This window comes from Canis lupus, chromosome 1 (genome assembly GCF_011100685.1).
Source record: "Canis lupus familiaris isolate Mischka breed German Shepherd chromosome 1, alternate assembly UU_Cfam_GSD_1.0, whole genome shotgun sequence".
NCBI classification, from domain to species: domain Eukaryota; kingdom Metazoa; phylum Chordata; class Mammalia; order Carnivora; family Canidae; genus Canis; species Canis lupus.
Window position 1 is genome coordinate 116,357,624 of NC_049222.1, and position 19,697 is coordinate 116,377,320.

Below are 19,697 nucleotides of genomic sequence, written 5' to 3' on the forward strand. Positions count from 1 at the left end.
CCTTCATATCTTCAAATCTTGACTTGAGTTTCCCCTTACCTATTGTCTATTTCATAAACTTTCATATTGCTCTTAACTAGTTTTGAATGACCTTTTCTCCACAACACTAATGTTCTAACATACTCTACAATGGTTCTATTATTATCCTATCTCCTCCTGCTAGAGTTTCTCATTGATATATCCCAAACACCTAAAAACAGTGGCTGGAATATAGCAATATATGAATTTACTATCAACCAGGATGGAGTGCCTGTAGGCAGAGATAGTATCTCTTAACAAAGCAGTATCACTTTCAATCTCTGCTAGTAGCCTCTGCAGCTAACTCTACACCAAAGTTATCTTTCTACCAACACACATTCTGAATCACTCCTACCATTTCTACTAACATTACAGCCTTAACTGGTGAGAGATCTGCCTTGTAAGATAGACTGGGAGTCTAACCAAATGTCCTGTCTAAAAAAGCAAAAACTCTTTAGTTTTCTAGCCTGAAGTGGGTTAATTCTCATTCATGATGGCACAAAGTCAATACCATATTGAGATTTCTTTTACCCAAGCACTCCACCTCCAGGTACAAAATTTTATGACTGTAATACATTTTAGCGTCAATAACAAAATGACAACAGCACCAACAAATATGTTTATTTTAATTTTATATAAAGAAATACAGGAGGCAGGCAGACCAGAATTGGTACAGCTGTTCCATAAAATTAGTACAGGTATACACTCATTCTGTATTTCTACTCCATCATCCTTAGTACCCAGATACCATTTTCAAACTCCCCATAAAATCACCAAAGCTATAAGCTAAATGTCCACATTTTAGGCAAGGAAACAAAGAAATGCAGAGAGAAAAAAGATATTCTTAGATGTCCTACGTGTACAAGTACCACTTCCATCTTCTTAACCTACAAGAGGGGCTGAGATGATTTTTCAGCCAAGAATTATAACGGAAAACTGGATATTGGGTAGGGAAATAGCAGTCTCTGACAGACTGTCATCAGGTTTCACTGAAAAATAGTAATGTCAATTTATTTTTAGTTTAATTCAAAAGCTGTACATTCAAGTTTTTAGAAATTTCCTAGTAGGAAAATTTATTTTGGCTATCCATTTTTTTTTTTCATTTCTAAATAATATTCTTGAATTGTGGTAAAAAAATGATAGGAAATAGGAGTTTTTGGACTTTGTTACAATTCACTTCACCCCTCTTCAACAGGCCACTGATTAAATCTACAAAGTTTTGTGGGTTTTTTCGACAGTATGAATTTTCTTTTTTTAGCATATGGGATGAGATGTGAGTAAAAGCTTTCTCATATTCATTACAGCATACAGTGTCCCCTACTTAAATATTCAGGGTCAAGTGTTAATGAAAGATTTCTCAATATTCATTATACTCCTAAGGTCCTCTTCTCATGCAAATTCTCTAAAATCATACTAGTAATAATGATAGCTAATACTTGTGATATGCTATGTTCAAGGCACTGCTCTAAGAACTTTACATGAAACGTCTCACATAATACTTCCAAGAATCTTACAAGGAAGGTATTATTCTTAGGCCTATCTTACAAATGATTAAACGAAAGCAGACATTAATTATGATAAATGTCATGAAGGAAAGTAGCTGGTAGAGTCAAGATAAGGTTGAAAAGGACCTATTCTATAGCTAAAAGCCTTGATATACTTACTATATTAACAGAATTATTCTCTATTATAATTTGCTAATGTTTAATAGGTTTCCAGTAATGATAGGTTTTTCTACATGGATTACATTAACAGTATCTTTCCCGCAATAGAATTCACTGATGCTGAATTTTGTGAGGCAAATATGCTCCCATATTCACATTTTAGGAATTCTTTGATGATAATGGATTAGTTCATATATAAACTTGTGAGCTATGACTGAAGTCTATCTCACATTCCTTATATTCAAAAGATTTATCACTGATGTGAATTCTCTGATGTTGAGTTAGTTGTGAACCACGAGTAAAGGCCTTCCCACATTCCTTACATTGATAGGGTTTCTCACCAGTATGAACTCTCTGATGTCGAGAAAGATGTGAGCTCTGAGTAAATGCTTTTCTGCATTCTTTGCATTCATAGGGCTTTTCACCAGTATGAATTCTCTGATGTAGAGTAAGTTGAGAGCCATGACTAAAGGCCTTCCCACATTCCTTGCATCCGTAGGGCTTTTCTCCAGTGTGAATTCGCTGATGTTGGGTAAGCTGTGAACCACGAATAAAGGCCTTCCCACATTCCTTACACTGATATGGTTTCTCACCTGTATGAATTCTCTGATGCTGTATAAGTAGTAAGCCACGGGCAAAGGCCTTCCCACATTCGTTACATACATAGGGTTTCTCACCAGTATGAAGTCTCTGATGTTGTGAAAGATGTGAACTTTGAGTAAAGGCCATTCTACATTCTTTACATTCATATGGTTTCTCACCAGTATGAATTCTCTGATGTTGAGTAAGCTGTGAGCCACGAATAAAAGACTTCCCACATTCCTTACATTCATAGGGTTTCTCACCAGTGTGAATCCTCTCATGTTGAGTCAGTTCTGAGCCACGACTAAAAGTCTTTCCACATTCTTTACACTCATAGGGTTTTTCACCTGTATGAATCCTTTGATGTCGAGTAAGGAGTGAGCCACGATTAAAAGCCTTTCCACATTCCTTACATTGATAGGGTTTCTCCCCAGTATGAATTCTCTGATGTTGAGTAAGTTGTGAACCATGACTAAAGGTCTTTCCACATTCCTTACATTCATAGGGCTTCTCATTGGTATGAATTCTCTGGTGTTGAGTAAGTTGTGAGCCACGGATAAAGGCTTTCCCACATTCTTCACATTTATAGGGCTTTTCACCAGTATGAATCCTCTGATGTTGCATAAGCAATGAGCCACGAATAAATGCTTTTCCACATTCCTTACATTCATATGGCTTTTCCCCATTGTGAATTTTCTGATGTTGAGAAAGCTGTGAACCACAAATAAAAGCTTTCCCACATTCCTTACATTCATAGGGTTTTTCACCGGTGTGAATTCTCTTATGCAGAATAAGTTGTGAGAGCTGAGTAAAGACCTTCCTACATTCTTTACATTCATAGAGTTTCTCACCAGTATGAAGTCTCTGGTGTAGAGTAAGTTGTGAGTTCTGAGTAAAGGCCTTCCCACATTCTTTACATTCATAAGGCTTCTCACCAGTATGGACTTTTTGATGTCGAGTGAGTTGTGAGCTACGAATAAAGGCTTTCCCACATTCTTCACATTTATATGGTTTTTCACCAGTATGAATTCGATGATGTAAAATAAGTTGTGAGCTCTGAGTAAAGGCCTTCCCACATTCTTTGCATGCATAGGGTTTCTCACCAGTATGAAGTCTCTGATGAAGAATGAGCTGTGAATCACGACTAAAGGCCTTCCCACATTGCTTACATTCATATGGTTTTTCACCAGTATGAATACTATGATGTTGAGTTAGGTGTGAGGCTCGTCTAAAGGCCTTCCCGCATTCCTTACATTTGTAGGGTTTCTCAGTAGAGTGACACCTAGGGTGTTGAGACAGGTAAGTATGCTGGTTGAAAATGGACATCTTTTCATATATAATCATCCCTTGCCTGTAATATTTCTCCTGGTTTTCTTGTTTTTCCAATGTGCCTCTGACTTCCAAATAATCTCTGGAACTGGACTCCTCAAAATCACAGTTTTGATGCCTGGCACTCATTTGCCATTGGGATAATTCTGTTTCATAAATGTCTTTTTTTGGAGATAAGTCCTTATTTACACTCCTCGAAGGCAAGTCTGAAAGATAAGAGAACATCAAAAATTCCTGTCGTCATTTCAGGAGAACCCATAGTAGAAAAGACTATACATGAAAATATATACAGATGGTAACTGATTTATGATGGTTCAACTTAAATTTTTTTTATTTTATGAGTACAAAAGCAACATAAATTCAGTAGAAACTGTACTTCAAATTCTGAATTTTGATAACGTCTGAGCTAGCAATATGCAGTACAATACTATATGACCTTGAGCAGTGGCAGCAAGCTACACCTACCAGTCAGCCACATGTTTATGAGGGTAAACAACTGATATACTTACAACCACTCTGTACACACACAGCCATTGTTTTTTCTGTTTCAGTATAGAATTTAAAAATTTACATGAGGTATTCAATACTTTATTATAAAATAGGACTTTATGTTAGATAATTTTGTTGAACTTTAGCCTAATATAAGTGTTATGAGCATGTTTAAGGCAGGACAGGCTAAGCTATACTTGGTATGTGTATTAAACTTACAAAAATTTTGATGAACAATGGGATTATTAGGACAGGAGTTGTCAGTTGAAGAAAATCTGATATAGGTAACTAATACCCACAAGAAATAACTGGCCTACATCAGTGTTTTCAGGTATTATTTACCATGACCTATAGTAATACTTATGTTTCACATCACAACCTGACCCATACAGTTTCATTAAACAATATCTACCCCGTTTTTTTTTCTATGCTATTCTATCTTCTCTGTCACACACACACATACACACACACAAGTAGTCAAATAGTCAAAACCCACTAAACTGATAGTCAAAACCCACTAAACTGATTTCATGCTGCATAGGGCAATATGATGCTGCCTAGGGTTTCAAAAAATATTAGCACAGAATGATCTTATATGCTAACGTATAAAAACACCAGCGATTAGAGAATAATACAAATCTACTGAGAAAGTAAAAGAAAACATTTTTAAGCCATTGGTTCTCAAACTGGTGGGGATCAAAATCACCCGGGATGTTGGTAAAATTAAAGATGCCCATCTACCACACCAACCAGCTGAATCTAAATCTACTGCATCAGAAAAAGAGTGTGGAGATGTCTAGTTTTAATACTCTCTACAAACTGATCCTGATTCAGATCATGATTTGCTATCTCTGCCGAAAACTTTTAAATAGCTTCTAAATTAAACTTAGAATAAAATCCAAATGTGAAGAAATCTGGACTAAAGTAATTTAAGATTGTTTGCCACAAAGCATACTAAAATCTTCACTGAAGATTCACAAGGTTTCAAATTACTTTCGTAATTTTTCTTTACAATGCCTAGCACTCAATAAAAAATAACCAAGTAAATAATGGTACAGGACTTAACTGAAAAGGAGGAGAATGAAGACAAAAGAAATCTATAATGGTTCAAGCTATGTATCCACCACAGAAGTGATAATACAACACTTCCATCACTTCTAAATACTCTTGTGCTGTCCCTGTGTAGTAAATCTCTCCTAACCTTAAGTGTAGATGCCTGGAAACTACTGATCTGTGAATTTCCCAACACCTCCTTACAAACTGAAACAAAAGTACATCTATACTAAATCTAAGATTAAAATGGAAAAAGGATCATACTTCTCCAATTGCTTTCCCTTTCAATACTGCTTCCTAGGTACTAGCCATGGATATCTTCATTAGTTCTTCCTCTCCTTTTCACCCAAGTTACCTTTTTGAAAACAATATTTTATTTATTTATTCTTGAGTGACAGAAAGAGAGAGAGAGAGAGAGAGGCAGAGACACAGGCAGAGGGAGGAGCAGGCTCCATGCAGGGGGCCAAATGTGGGACTCGATCCCAGGACTCCAGGATCATGCCCTGAGCCAAAGGTGGTGCTAATTGCTGAGCCACCCAGGCTGCCCCCTTTTTTACTTATCTTTACTTCAGTTTGATTTCATTATGCCCTGCTTTATGTGTTCTCATACTTATTCTTCTATCCAAGGCAAATACCAGAATAATATCTCCATAATTTCTTGGGCATTGATAAAGGTCAAAGGCATGATGAAAGATTTCTGTAAACTTATGGGATACTAGGGATTTTGGAGAGAAAAAAAAAAAAAACTATTACTGAATATAAGGAAAGGAGTCTTCTGGAGTAATAAAGTTCCAGGAATTCTACTGATACATAGTATGCTGCATGGCAATAAGATCCAGAAAAAGGAACACCAAAAAATCTCATACACTGCTAATGGAAATGTAAAACAGCACAACCATGATGAGTTTGGTTGTTTTATATAACACTAAACATACACTTAGCATATAATCCAGCATTCATTCTTGTATGTATTTACACTTATGCCCAAACATCTGTACACCAAGGATTATCGCAGCTTTATTCACAATTACTATAATATCAGAAACCCAAAGATATATTCACACTGGTAAAGAAACAGTTAAACTGTATTTGCAGATGACATAAAAAGTTTTAAGGACTCCACTAAAAATCTACTAGAAGTGAAAAATGAATCCAGTAAAGTTGTAGGATAAAAAAAAAATTATACCCAGAAATCAGTAGTGTTTCTATACTGTCATAATAAAGTAGCAGAAAGAGAAGGTAAGACAACAATCCCATTTACAATGGCATTAAAAGAATAAAATACCTAGGAATAAACTTAACCAAACAGGCAAAAGACCTGCACTCTGAAAACTATAAAACATTGATGAAAGAAACTCAAGATGATATAAACAAGTGGGAAAATATTCCGTGTTCATAGATCAGAAGAATAAATGTTAAAGTGTCCATACTACCCAGAGCAATCTACAGATAGATTTAATGTAATCCTTATCAAAATACAAAATTTTTCACAGTACTAGAACAGATAATCCTAAATTTGTACTGTATCACAAAGCATCCCAAATAGCCAGAGCAATCATGAGAAAGACAAATAGAGCTGGAGGTATCACAATTACAGATTTCCAGATATGCTACAAAGCTGTAATAATCAAAAATGAGTATGGTACTGGCACAGACATATCTATCAACAAAGCAAAATAAAGAAACCAGAAGTAAACCTATATTTTTATAGTCAATTAATATATGGCAAAGAAAGTAAGAATATAATACGGGAAAAGATAGTCTCTTCATCAAATTGCTGGGAAAATTGGACAGCTATATGCAAAAGAATGATACTGGATGGCCTTTTAACACCATATGCAAAAACAAACTCAAAATGGAATAAAGGGCTAAACGTGAGCTCTGAATCCAAAAAAATCCTAGAAGAGAACACAGGCAGTAATTTCTCTGACATTGTCCACACCAACATTTTTTTCTTTTTTAGATATGCCTCCCAAGGCAAAAGAAACAAAAGCAAAAATTAACTTTTGAGGCTATATCAAAATAGGTTTTTCTCAACAAAGGAAACCATTAATACAAAAAGACAACCTACTGAATGGGAGAAGATATTTGCAAATAATATACCCAATAAAAGGTTAATATCCAAAACATATAAATTACTTATATAACTGTGCACAAAAAGCAATATGATTTAAAAAATAGGGAAAGGACTTGAATAGACATTTTTCCAAAAAAGACATACACATGGCCAACAGACACATGAAAAGATGCCCAACACCATTCATCATCAAGAAAATGCAAACCAGGGGATCCCTGGGTGGCGCAGTGGTTTAGCGCCTGCCTTTGGCCCAGGCCGCAATCCTGGAGACCTGGGATCGAATCCCACATCAGGCTCCCGGTGCATGGAGCCTGCTTCTCCCTCCACCTATGTCTCTGCCTCTCTCTCTATCATAAATAAACAAAAATTTAAAAAAATAAAAAAAATAAAAGAAAATGCAAACCAAAACAGAACAAGCTATCATCATTGCACCTGCTAGGATGCTAAAACCAAAAAGACATGAAATAACAGTGTTGGTAAGCAACCCTCATACCCTGCTGATGGGTATGTAAACTGGTGCAACCACTGTGAAAAACAGTATGGAAGTTACTCAAAAGATAAAAATACAGAGTGGGGGAAAATGGCAGCAGAGGAGGAGAACCCTTGGCTCACCTTGTCCCACAAATACAACCAGATAACTATCAAATTATTTTAAGTACCTTTAGATGCTCTACATCTAAAGGTAGAGAAAAGGCCACGTCAAAGGAGTCAGAAAGTGTGCAGATGTACCTCGGGAGAGAAATGAATTGTGTCCATTGTTGTGGGGAGGGAGATGCAGTCCCAGAGAAGGGCAAGAGAGACTAGTACACAGGAAGCACAAAGGGAAAACAAATCTCCATAGCAATTGGCTTGAAAAGTGAGAGGCCCAAATTTAAGAGTTCTTGGAACCAGCAGAGATTAATGCTTGGAGTCTAAAAGGTCAGTATGTGTAGCCTTGGAGAGCTTAGAGGGCACTGGGGCTGCTGTTGGAGAAAAGGCAGGGCAAACAGCTGTGTATATACAGCACAGAAATAGCAATCTGAAGAGCACCTGATGCACACAGTGGGGAGGTTAGTTGAAAGGCAGTAATCATAGAGAGCCCCCTCCAGGAACAAAGGAACTAGCAGGTGCTACTCTCCTCCCCCATCCCACAGTATAAACAGAGCCACCTGTGGGAACCAGCAAAGTGATGACACTTGCTACTCAACTTGCTTACACCAAGTCCCAAACTCACCAACCTACAGTGGAACCACTCTTCCAAGGAACACCTGCCTCACTCTCCCTTGGTGGGTTCCCTACCCCCAGAAGACTGGATCAAACCCCTGCCAACGCTACGTCTTCTATCCTGGGAGTTTTGTGAGACCTCAGTCCCAATGACAGTGGTGACAGGTCTCATTTCCCAAGCAGACCAAAGCACACCTAGTTAAAATGCACCCCATTCAAGCCAGGGACCAAACACTACCCACAACACGTCAAGAGAGCCTTTGCAGATGACTAGCCTGAAGGATATTACAACAAAGCATATGCAGCACATTTTGGAGAAACTCCCTAAAGCACCAGGCCTTGTGGAATAGGGACACTATAGTGCAGGACACAACAGAAACTCTTCTTTGTAAGTCTACTACTCTCAAGAACAGGAGATGTAGCTGAATTTCCTAACACAGAGAAACAGGCATAGAAACATACAAAATTAGAAGACAGAGGAATCTGTTCTAAATGAAAGAACAAGACAAGGCCACAGCCAGAGATCCAAGCAAAACAGACGTAAGTAACATGCTTGATGGAGAATTTAAACTGATGATCATAAGGATACTCAATGGAAATAGCAGAAGAGAGGAACATATCACTGAGACCATTAACAGAGATAAGGAGTAACGTAACAAGAAGGCCTCAATGAATGAAATGAGAAACACAGTTGGTATAATGAACAGGAGGCCAGATGAAGCAGAGGAACAAATTAATGACCTAGATGACAGAATAATGCTAAATAATCAAGCTGAACGAAAGAGAGAAAAAAGAATTATGGAAAATGACAAGAGACTTGGGGAACTCAGTGACTCCATCAAATGTAATAACATTCGCATTATAAGAGTCCAAGAAGAAGAGAGAGAAAAATTTATTGAAGAAATTATAGTTGAAAACTTCCCTAATCTGAGGAAGGAAAGATATAGCCAGATCCAAAAGGCATAGAGAACCCCCAACAAAACCAACAAAAGGAGACCCATACCCACACATACTGTAACTAAAATGGCAAAAGAGTGAAAAAGAAAAAAAAATATCAAAAGCAGCAAGACACAGTTACATACAAAGAAATCCTATAAGTCTAGAAGCAGATTTTTCAGCAGAAATTTTCTAAGTCAGAAAGAAGTGGCATGATATATTCAAATTGCTGAATTGAGAGGAACCTCCAGCTGAGAATACTTTATCCAGGCATACTCAGAATAGGAGATAGAGAGTTTTCTAGACAAAACTAAAAAATATTAAGGGGGAGCTCTTTGGATAGGAAAGACCAAAAACGACAGTATTAAGGTAGGAAACACAAAAGCAGTAAAAATGAATATTTCTGTAAAACTCAGAATGTATGTAGAACATACAAACTGTATGTAGAACATACAGCATTAAAGGATGTAAAATATACACAATGTACCTAAAACGTGAGGAGGAGAGGAGTAAAGGCTGAATTCAAACTTAAAAGACCATCAACTTAATATACACTGCTACATGCAGAAGATGTTATAGACAACCTTAACAGTACCCTGAAACCAAGTCTCTAATAATTATGAAAAGAATAAAAAGAAATTTTAAAAATCACTAAAGAAAACCAGGAAATCATGAAAAAGTGAAAGACCAGAGAAAATCTTCAAAAACACCAAGAAACAATAATAAAATGGCAATAAATACGTATCTATCAACAATCATTTTGAATGTAAATGGACTAAACATTCCAATTAAAAGACAGAGGATGAAAGAATGGATAAAAAACAAACAAAAAAGATCCATGCCACCTACATGGCATGTAGGTGGCAAGATATATGCCACCTACAAGAGACTTATTTTACATCTAAAGACACCTGGAGTTTGAAATTGAGGGGATGGGGAAAAATTTATCATACAAATGGATGATGCCAAAAGAAAGCTGGAGTAATGGGACACCTGGGGGGCTCAGTGTTTGAGCATCTACCTTTGGCACAGGCATGATCCCGGGATTATGGAATTGAGTCCCACATCAGGCTCCTGCGGAAAGGCTGCTTCTCCCTCTGCTTGGGTCTCTGTCTCTCCCATGAATAAATAAATATATATATATTTTTAAAAAGGAAGATGGAGGGCAGCCCTGGTGGCTTAGCTGTTTAGCGCCACCATCAGCCTAGGGTGTGATCATGGAGACCCACGATCAAGTCTGGTATTGGGCTCCCTGCAAGGAGCCTGCTTCTCCCTCTGCCTCTCTTTCTCTCTGTCTCTAATAAATAAAATCTTAAAAAACAAAAGGAAGATGGAATAGCAATACTTCTATCAGACAAAATAGACTTTAAAACAAAGACTATAGGGGGCAGGGCAAGATGGTGGAAGAGTAGGGGGTTCAACTCACTTGGTCCTGCCAACTTACCTAGATAACTTTCAAATTATCTGAACACCTACAAATTCGACCTGAGATTTAAAGAGAGAACAGCTGGAATGCTATAGAGAGAAGGGTTTTTGCTTCTAGCAAGGTAGGAAGGCAGAAAAAAATAAAAAAGAATCAAGTGGGGGAGGGGCACCACAAGGAGCCCGGCTAAAGCTGGACGTAGAAAGCCTCAGATACAGGAAAGCCCAGCCTTGGAGATGCGGGAACTTCAAAAATCCACACCACATTTTTCCTGGATGGAAAAGTGCTTAGCAGGGAAACCGGGCAGAATCACAGGAGGGGCAATGAAGCCTACAGTCTCCTGGAGTCACTAATAGAGGAAGTGCACCCAGGGGAAAGTGCACCAAAAACTTTGGACTGATCTCTGTAAAGGGCTGGAATAGTGCGGCATTTGGGAGAAGCAAGTTGGTTAGGCAGGCCAGCTCCAGATGGAGGAATCTATGCCATGCTTCCTTTGGGAGCTGCGCACCCCCGGGAGCCTGATTGCAGCAGCTCAGGGCTCTGGATTTTTCACTTTAGTGGCCCTTTTGCTTTATTTTGTTCTGATCTTTGTTTTCATTTTCTGGTCTCTGACCTTGTTAGAATCATCTAGGGTGAAATTTACTTAGGTAATGGTTGCTACTATTGACTCAGCCCGCTAATACAGCCACTCTACACAGAAAAATGACTAAAAGGAAGAACTCACCACAAAAGAAAGAAGCAGAAAACAATACTCTCTGCCACAGAGTAACAGAATATGGATTACAATTCAATGTCAGAAAGCCTATATAGAAGCACAATTACAAAGCTACTGGTGGCTCTGGAAAAAAAGCATAAAGGATTCAAAGGACTTCATGACTGCAGAATCTAGATCTAATCAGGCCAAAATTAAAATTCAATTAAATGAGATGCAATCCAAACTGGAGGCCCTAACAATGAGGGTTAATAAGGTAGAAGAAAGAGTGAGCAACATAGAAGACAAGTGGGTGGCAAGGAAGGAAGCGGAGGAAAAAAGAGAAAAACAATTAAAAGACCATGAGGAAAGGTTAAAGGAAATAAATGATAGCCTCAGAAGGGAGAATCTAGGTACAACTGGGGTTTCCAGAAAGCACTGAGAGGGCCAGAGGGCCATAGAGCATATTTGAACAAATCATAGCTGAGAACTTCCCTAATTTGGGGAGGGAAACAGGGATTCAGATTCAGGAGGTAGAGAGGTTCCCCCCCAAATCAATAAAAAACGTTCAACACCTCGACTTTTAATAGTGAAACTGCAAATTCCAAAATAAAGAGCAAATCCTTAAAGCAGTGAGAGACAAGAGATTCCTAAATTTTATGGGGAGAATATTAGATTAACAGGAGACCTCTCCGCAGAGACCTGGCAGGCCAGAAAGGGCTGGCAGGATATATTCAGGGTCCTAAATGAGAAGAATATGCAGCCAAGAATACTTTATCCTGCAAGGCTCTCATTCAGAATAGAAGAAGGGATAAAGAGCTTTTAAGAGAGGCAGAAACTGAAAGAATATGTGATCACCAAACCAGCTCTGCAAGAAATATTAAGGGGGACCCTGTAAAAGAAAGAGGAAGCCCAAAGAAATAGCCCACAAAAACAGGGACTGAATAGGTTTTATGATGATGCTAAACTCATATCTTTCAATAGTTACTCTGAACGTGAATGGGCTAAATGATCCCATCAAAAGACATAGGGTTCTCTCTAACTCTATGTCTATCATAAATAAATAAAAATAAATCTTTAAAAAAAAAAGGGTGGGGGGATCCCTGGGTGGCTTAGCGGTTTGGTGCCTGCCTTTGGCCCAGGGCGCGATCCTGGAGTCCCGGGATCAAGTCCCACATCAGGCCCCCAGCATGGAGCCTGCTTCTCCCTCCTCCTGTCTCTCTCTCTCTCTCTCTCTCTCTCTCTCTGTCTATCATAAATAAATGAATAAAAATAAATCTTAAAAAAAAGACACAGGGTTTCAGACCAGATTAAAAAGCAAGACCCACCTATTTGCTGTCTACAAGATATTCATTTTATTTTATTTTATTTTATTTTTTTAACTTTTTTTTTTTTTATGATAGTCACACAGAGAGAGAGAGAGAGAGAGAGAGGCAGAGACACAGGCAGAGGGAGAAGCAGGCTCCATGCACCAGGAGCCCGATGTGGGATTCGATCCCGGGTCTCCAGGATTGCACCCTGGGCCAAAGGCAGGCGCCAAACCGCTGTGCCACCCAGGGATCCCCAAGATATTCATTTTAGACCTAAGGACACCTCCAGCCTGAAAATGAAAGGTTGGAGAACCATTTACTATTCAAATGGTCCTCAAAAGAAAGCTGGGGTAGCAATCCTCATATAAGATAAAGTTTATCCCATGGACTGTATGTAATAAGAGATGAAAAGGGACACTGTATCATACTTAAAGGGTCTATCCAACAAGAAGACCTAACAATCATGAATATTTATGCCCCTAATGTGGGAGCTGCCAAATATATCAATCAATTAACAACCAAAGTAAAGACATACTTAGATAATAATACACTAATAGTAGGACACTTCAACACGGCACTTTTCTGCAAATGACAGATGTTCTAAGCACAACATCACCAAAGAAACAAGGGCTTTAAATGATACATTGGACCAGATGATTTCACAGATGTATACAGAACTTTCCATCTGAACACAACTGAATACACGTTCTTCTCAAGGGCACATAGAACTTTCTTCAGAATAGACCATAAACTAGGTCACAAATTAGGTCTCAACTGACACCAAGAGATTGGGATTATCCCCTGCATATTTTCAGACCACAATGCTTTGAAACTAGGACTCAATCACAAGAAGAAATTTGGAAGAAACTCAAACATGTGGAGGTTAATGAGCATCCTACTAAAAGATGAATGGGTCAACCAGGAAATTAAAGAAGAATTAAAAAGATTCATGGAAACTAATGAAAATGAAGATACAACTGTTCAAAATCTTTAGGATATAGCAAAAGCAGTCCTAGGAGGTAAATACATCAGAATACAAGAATTTCTCAAAAAATTGGGAAAAACTCAATTACACAAGTTAACCTCTCACCTAAAGGAACTGCAGAAAGAACAGCAAATAAAACCTACATCAAGCAGAAGAAGAGAGATAATAAAGATTCAAACAGAACTCAATGAAATAGAGACCAGAAGAACTGTAGAACAGATCAACAAAACTAGGAGTTGGTTCTTTGAAAGAATTAATAAGATAGATAAACCATTAGCCAGCATTATTAAAAAGAAAAGAGGAAAGACTCAAATTAATGAAATCATGAATGAAAAAAATAATCATGAATGGAAGAGATCACAACCAATACCAAGGAAATACAAACTATTTAAAAAACGTATTATGAACAGCTACACATCAATAAATTAGGCGATCTAGAAGAAATGGATGCATTTCTGGAAAACCACAAATTACCAAAACTGGAACAGGAAGAAATATAAAACCTGAACAGATGAATAACCAGGGAGGAAATTGAAACAGTTATCAAAAACGTCCAAAGACACAAAAGTCCATGACCAGATGGCTTCCCAGGGGAATTCTATCAAACGTTTAAAGAAGAAATAATACCTATTCTACTAAAGCTGTTTCAAATGATAGAAAGGGACGGAATACGTCCAAACTCGTTCTATGAGGCCAGCATCACCTTAATTCCAAAACCAGATAAAGACCCCACCAAAAAGGAGAATTATAGACCAATATCCCTGAGGAACACATATGCAAAAATTCTCAAAAAGATACTAGCAAATAGGATCCAACAATACATTAAGAAGATTATTCACCATGACCAAGTGGGATTTATCCCCAGGATGCAACGGTGGTTCAAAACTTGTAAAACAATCAACGTGATAGACCACATCAATGAGAGAAAAAACAAGAATCATATGATCCTCTCAATAGATGCAGAGAAAGCATTTGACAAAATACAGCATCCATTCCTGATCAAAACTCTTGAGAGTGTAGGGATAGTGGGAACATTCCTCAACATCTGAAAAGCCATCTATGAAAAGCCCACAGCAAATATCATTCTCAATGGGGAAACACTGGGACCCTTTCCCCTAAGATCAGGAATACGACAGGGATGTCCACTCTCGCCAATGCTATCACAACAGTACTAGAAGTCCTAATCTCAGCAATCAGGCAACAAAAACAAATAAAAGGCATTCAAACCGGCAAAGAAGTCAAAATCTCCCTCTTCACATATGACATGATACTGTAGATAGAAAACCCAAAAGACTTCCACCCCAAAATTGCTAGAACTCCTACAGCCTTTCGGCAATGTGGCAGGATAGAAAATCAATGCCCAGAAATCAGTGGCATTTCTATACACTAACAATGCGACTGAAGAAAGAGAAATTAAGAAAAAAAAAAAAAAGAAATTAAGGAGTCAATCCATTTACAATTGCACCCAAAAGCATAAGATACCTAGGAATAAACTTGACCAAAGAGGTAAAGGATCTATACCCTAAAAGAAAAAAAGAACACCTCTGAAAGAAATTGAGGAAGACACAAAGAGATGGAAAAATATTCCATGCTCATGGATTGGAAGAATTAATATTGTGAAAATGTCTAGGCTACCCAGGGCAATTTACATGTTCAATGCAATCCCTATCAAAATACCATGGACTTTCTTCAGAGAGTTGGAACAAATCATCTTAAGCTTTGTGTGGAATCAGAAAAGACCCCAAATAGCCAGGGGAATATTGAAAAAGAAAACCAGAGCTGGGGGCTTCACAATGCCGGATTTCAAGATGTACTACAAAGCTGTGATCATCAAGACAGTGTGGTACTGGCACAAAATCAGACACATGGATCAATGGAACAGACTAAAGAATCCAGAAATGGATCCTCAACTCTATGGTCATCTAATATTCGACAAAGGAGGAAAGACTATCCACTGGAAAAAAGACAGTCTCTTCAATAAATGGTGCTGGGAAAATTGGACAACCATGTGCAGAAGAATAAAACAGGACCATTCTCTTACACCACACACAAAGATAAACTCAAAGTGGATGAAAGATCTAAATGTGAGACAAGATTCCATAAAAATCCTAGAGGAGAACACACCCTTTCTGAACTTGGCCACAGCAACTTCTTGCAAGATACATCTATAAAAGCAAGGGAAACAAAAGCAAAAATGAACTACTGGGACTTAATCAAGATAAAAAGCTTCTATACAGCAAAAGAAACAGTCAACAAAACTAAAAGACAACCTACAGAATGGGAGAAGATATTTGCAAATGACATATCAGATAAAGGGCTAGTATCCAAGATCTATAAAGAACTTATTAAACTCAACAGGAAAGAAACAATCCAATCATGAAATGGGCAAAAGACATGAACAGAAATTTCAGAGGAAGACATAGACATGGCCAATAAGCACATGAGAAAATGCTCCACATCACTAGCCATCAGGGAAATACAAATTTAAAAACCTGCAATGAGATACCACCTCACACCAGTGAGAATGGTGAAAATTAACAAGACAGGAAACAACAAATGGAGAGGATGTGGAGAAAGGGGAACCCTCTTACACTATTGGTGGGAATGTGAACTGGTGAAGCCACTCTGGAAAACGGTGTGGAGGTTCCCCTGACAGTTAAAAATAGAGCTACCCTACCATCCAGCAATTGTACTACTGGGGATTTACCCCAAAGATACAGATACAGTGGAGTACCGAGACACCTGCACCCCAATGCTTATAGTAGCAATATCTACTATAGCCAAGGTGTGGAAGGAGCCTTGGTGTCCATCGAAAGATGAATGGATAAAGAAGATGTGGTCTATGTATACAGTGGAATATTACTCAGCCATTAGAAAGGACAAATACCCATTATTTGCTTCGATGTGCATGGAACTGAAGGGTAGTATGCTGAGTGAAGTTAAGTGAATCAGAGAAGGACAATCATTATATGGTTTCACTCATAAGGGGAATATGAAAAATAGTGAAAGGGATTATAGGGAAAAGGAGAGAAAATGAGTGGGAAAAATCAGAGAGGGTGACAAAATATGAGAGACTCCTAACTCTAAGAAATGAACAGGGGTAATGGAAGGGGAGGTGGGCAGAGGGATTGGGTGACTGGGTGATGGGCACTGAGGGGGGCACTTCACGGGATGAGCACTGGATGTTATAGTATATGTTGGCAAATTGAACTCCAATAAAAAAATACAGAAAAAAATTTAAAAAGTAAGTAAAACAAAGACTGTAATAACAAAGGAGGACACTATATAATAGTAGAGGGGACAAGAAGAGTTTTAAATATACATGTACCAAACACAGGAGCACCCAAATACATTAAACAATTAGTAATAAACATAAGGAAAAAATAAACAGAAAGAAGCTAATCAATAATAATACACTAATAGAAGAAGACTTTAACACAGTACTTACATCAATGGACATATCACCCAAACTGAAAATCAACAAGGAAACAATGGCTTTGAAAATACACTGGACTAGATGGATTTAAATATTTTATTTATTTATTTGTTTGTGTGTTTATTTATTCATGAGAGACAGAGAGACACACACAGAGGGAGAGGCAGCAACACAGGCAAAGGGAGAAGCAGGCTCCATGCAGGGAGCCCAACATAGGACTTGATCCTGGGTCTCCAGGATCAGGTCCTGGGCTGAAGGCAGCGCTAAACCACTGAGCTACCTGGGCTGCCCTGGAGTAGATGGATTTAACAGATACATTCAAAACATTCCATCCTAAAATAGCAGAATACACATTCTTTTCAAGTGCACAAGAAACATGCTCCAGAACAGATCACATATCACATAGTACCACAAGAATAAACCTAAGCAAAGAGGTCAAACACCTGTACTCTGAAAACTATAAAATACTGATGAAAGAAACTGGCGACTCAAAGAAATGGAAAGATATTCCATGCTCATGGATTGAAAGAACAAATATTGTTAAAAATGTCTATACTACCCAAAGCAATCTAAACTGTTAATGCAATTCCTATCAAAATACCAAAAGCATTTTTCAGAGAACTAGAGCAGATAATCCTAAAATTTGTATGGAACCACAAAAGATCCTGAATAGCCCCTAAATAGCCAAAGCAACCCTGAGAGAGAAAAGCAAAGCTGGAGGCATCACCATTCCAAAATTCAAGTTATATTACAAAGCTACAGTAATCAAAACAGTATGCAGCAATCAAAACAGACACACAGGGGATCCCTGGGTGGCGCAGCGGTTTGGTGCCTGCCTTTGGCCCAGGATGCGATCCTGGAGACCCGGGATCGAGTCCCACATTGGGCTCCTGGTGCATGGAGCCTGCTTCTCCCTCTGCCTGTGTCTCTGCGTCTCTCTCTCTCTGTGACTATCATAAATAAATAAAAAAAAATTTTTAAAAAAAACAGACACACAGATCAATAGAATAGAACAGATAATATATAAATAAACCCACAATTATATGGTCAATCAATCTCTGACAAAGCAGGAAAGAATATCTAATATGAAAAAGACAGTCTCTTCAACGAATGGTGTGGGGAAAACTGGACAGCTGCATCCAAAAGAATGAAACTGGACCACTTTCTTATACCATATGCAAAAATAAATTCAAAAGGATTAAAGATCTAAATGTGAGACCTAAAACCATTAAAATCCTAGAAAAGAGCACAAGCAGTAATTTTTTTGACACTGGCTGTAGCAACTTTCTTCTAGATGAGTCCTCTGTGGCAAGAAGAAGCAAATGCAAAATGAACTATTAGGACCTCATCAAAATAAAAAGCTTCTGCACAGCAAAGGAATCGATTACAAAACTAAAAAGCAGCCTCTGGAATGGGAGAAGATATTTGCAAATGATATATCCAATAAAGGGTTAGTATCCAAAATATGTTAAGAATTTATATAGTTCAATAGCCCAAAACTAAATAATCCAATTAAAAAATGGGCAGAAGACATGAACAGACATTTCTCCAAAGACACAGAGATGGCCAACAGACACAGGAAAAGGTACTCAACATCACTTAACATAAGGGAAATGCAAACCAAAACCATAATAAGATATCACCTACCATTTGTCAGAATGGCTGAAAACAACAACACAAGAAACAATAGGTGTTGGCGAGGACGTGTAGAAAAAGGAATCCTTGTCCGCTGTTGGTAGGAATGCAAACTGGTACAGCCACTGTGTAAAACAGTATGGAAATTCCTCAAAAAATTAAAAATAGAACTACCTTATGATCCAGAAATCCCACTACTGTGTGTCTACCCAAACAATATAAAAACACTAATTAAAAGGGACATATGCACCCAATTATAGCAGCATTATTTACAATAGCCAAGATATGGAAGCAGCTATGTCCATCAAAAAGTGAATGAATAAAGAGGTGATATATATACACATATATATATGTATACACACATATACACACACGTATATAAACATATATATAATAGAATGTCATGCAGCCATTAAAGGAGGAGACTGTGGCATTTGCAACAATCTCGATGCATGGAATCCTAAGAAAAAAATTAATAAACAAAAAAAAACAGAATCAGGCCTATATATATAGAGAACAAACTGATGGTTACCAGAGGTGAGGAAGTGAAGGGTTGGGCAACCTAGGTGAAGGTGAATGGAAGACACAGGCTTCCAGTTAATGGAATAAGTCATGTGACTCAAAAGTACAACATAAGGAATATATTAATGATATCTGTGATAGGGATGAATCAGCTCCCAACTTGTGATGAACAGCATAACATATAAAGTTGTCATATCACTATGTTGTACACCTGAAACTGATAGAACATTGTGCATCAATTATATGCAAATTTAAAAAACTGGAAACCCAGATGTCCCTCAAAAGCGAATAAATCAACAAACTTTGAAATTTCCATACAATGGAACACTACTCAGAAATAAAAA

The 19,697-nt window shown here is 37.8% G+C and overlaps 1 protein-coding gene across 5 annotated transcripts in view; it reads right to left on the reverse strand.

The window, feature by feature from the left end:
* Positions 1-614: 614 nt before the first annotated feature.
* Positions 615-19,697, reverse strand: part of LOC100682968 (zinc finger protein 420) — a 52,309-nt gene continuing 33,226 nt past the window's right edge. For all 5 annotated transcript variants that reach the window (XM_038529049.1, XM_038529051.1, XM_038529050.1 and 2 more), the window contains one exon: positions 615-3,799. In XM_038529049.1, the coding sequence (XP_038384977.1) occupies positions 1,872-3,799 (1,928 nt within the window). In that variant the 3' untranslated portion in view covers positions 615-1,871. The remainder of the gene's footprint in view (positions 3,800-19,697) is intronic.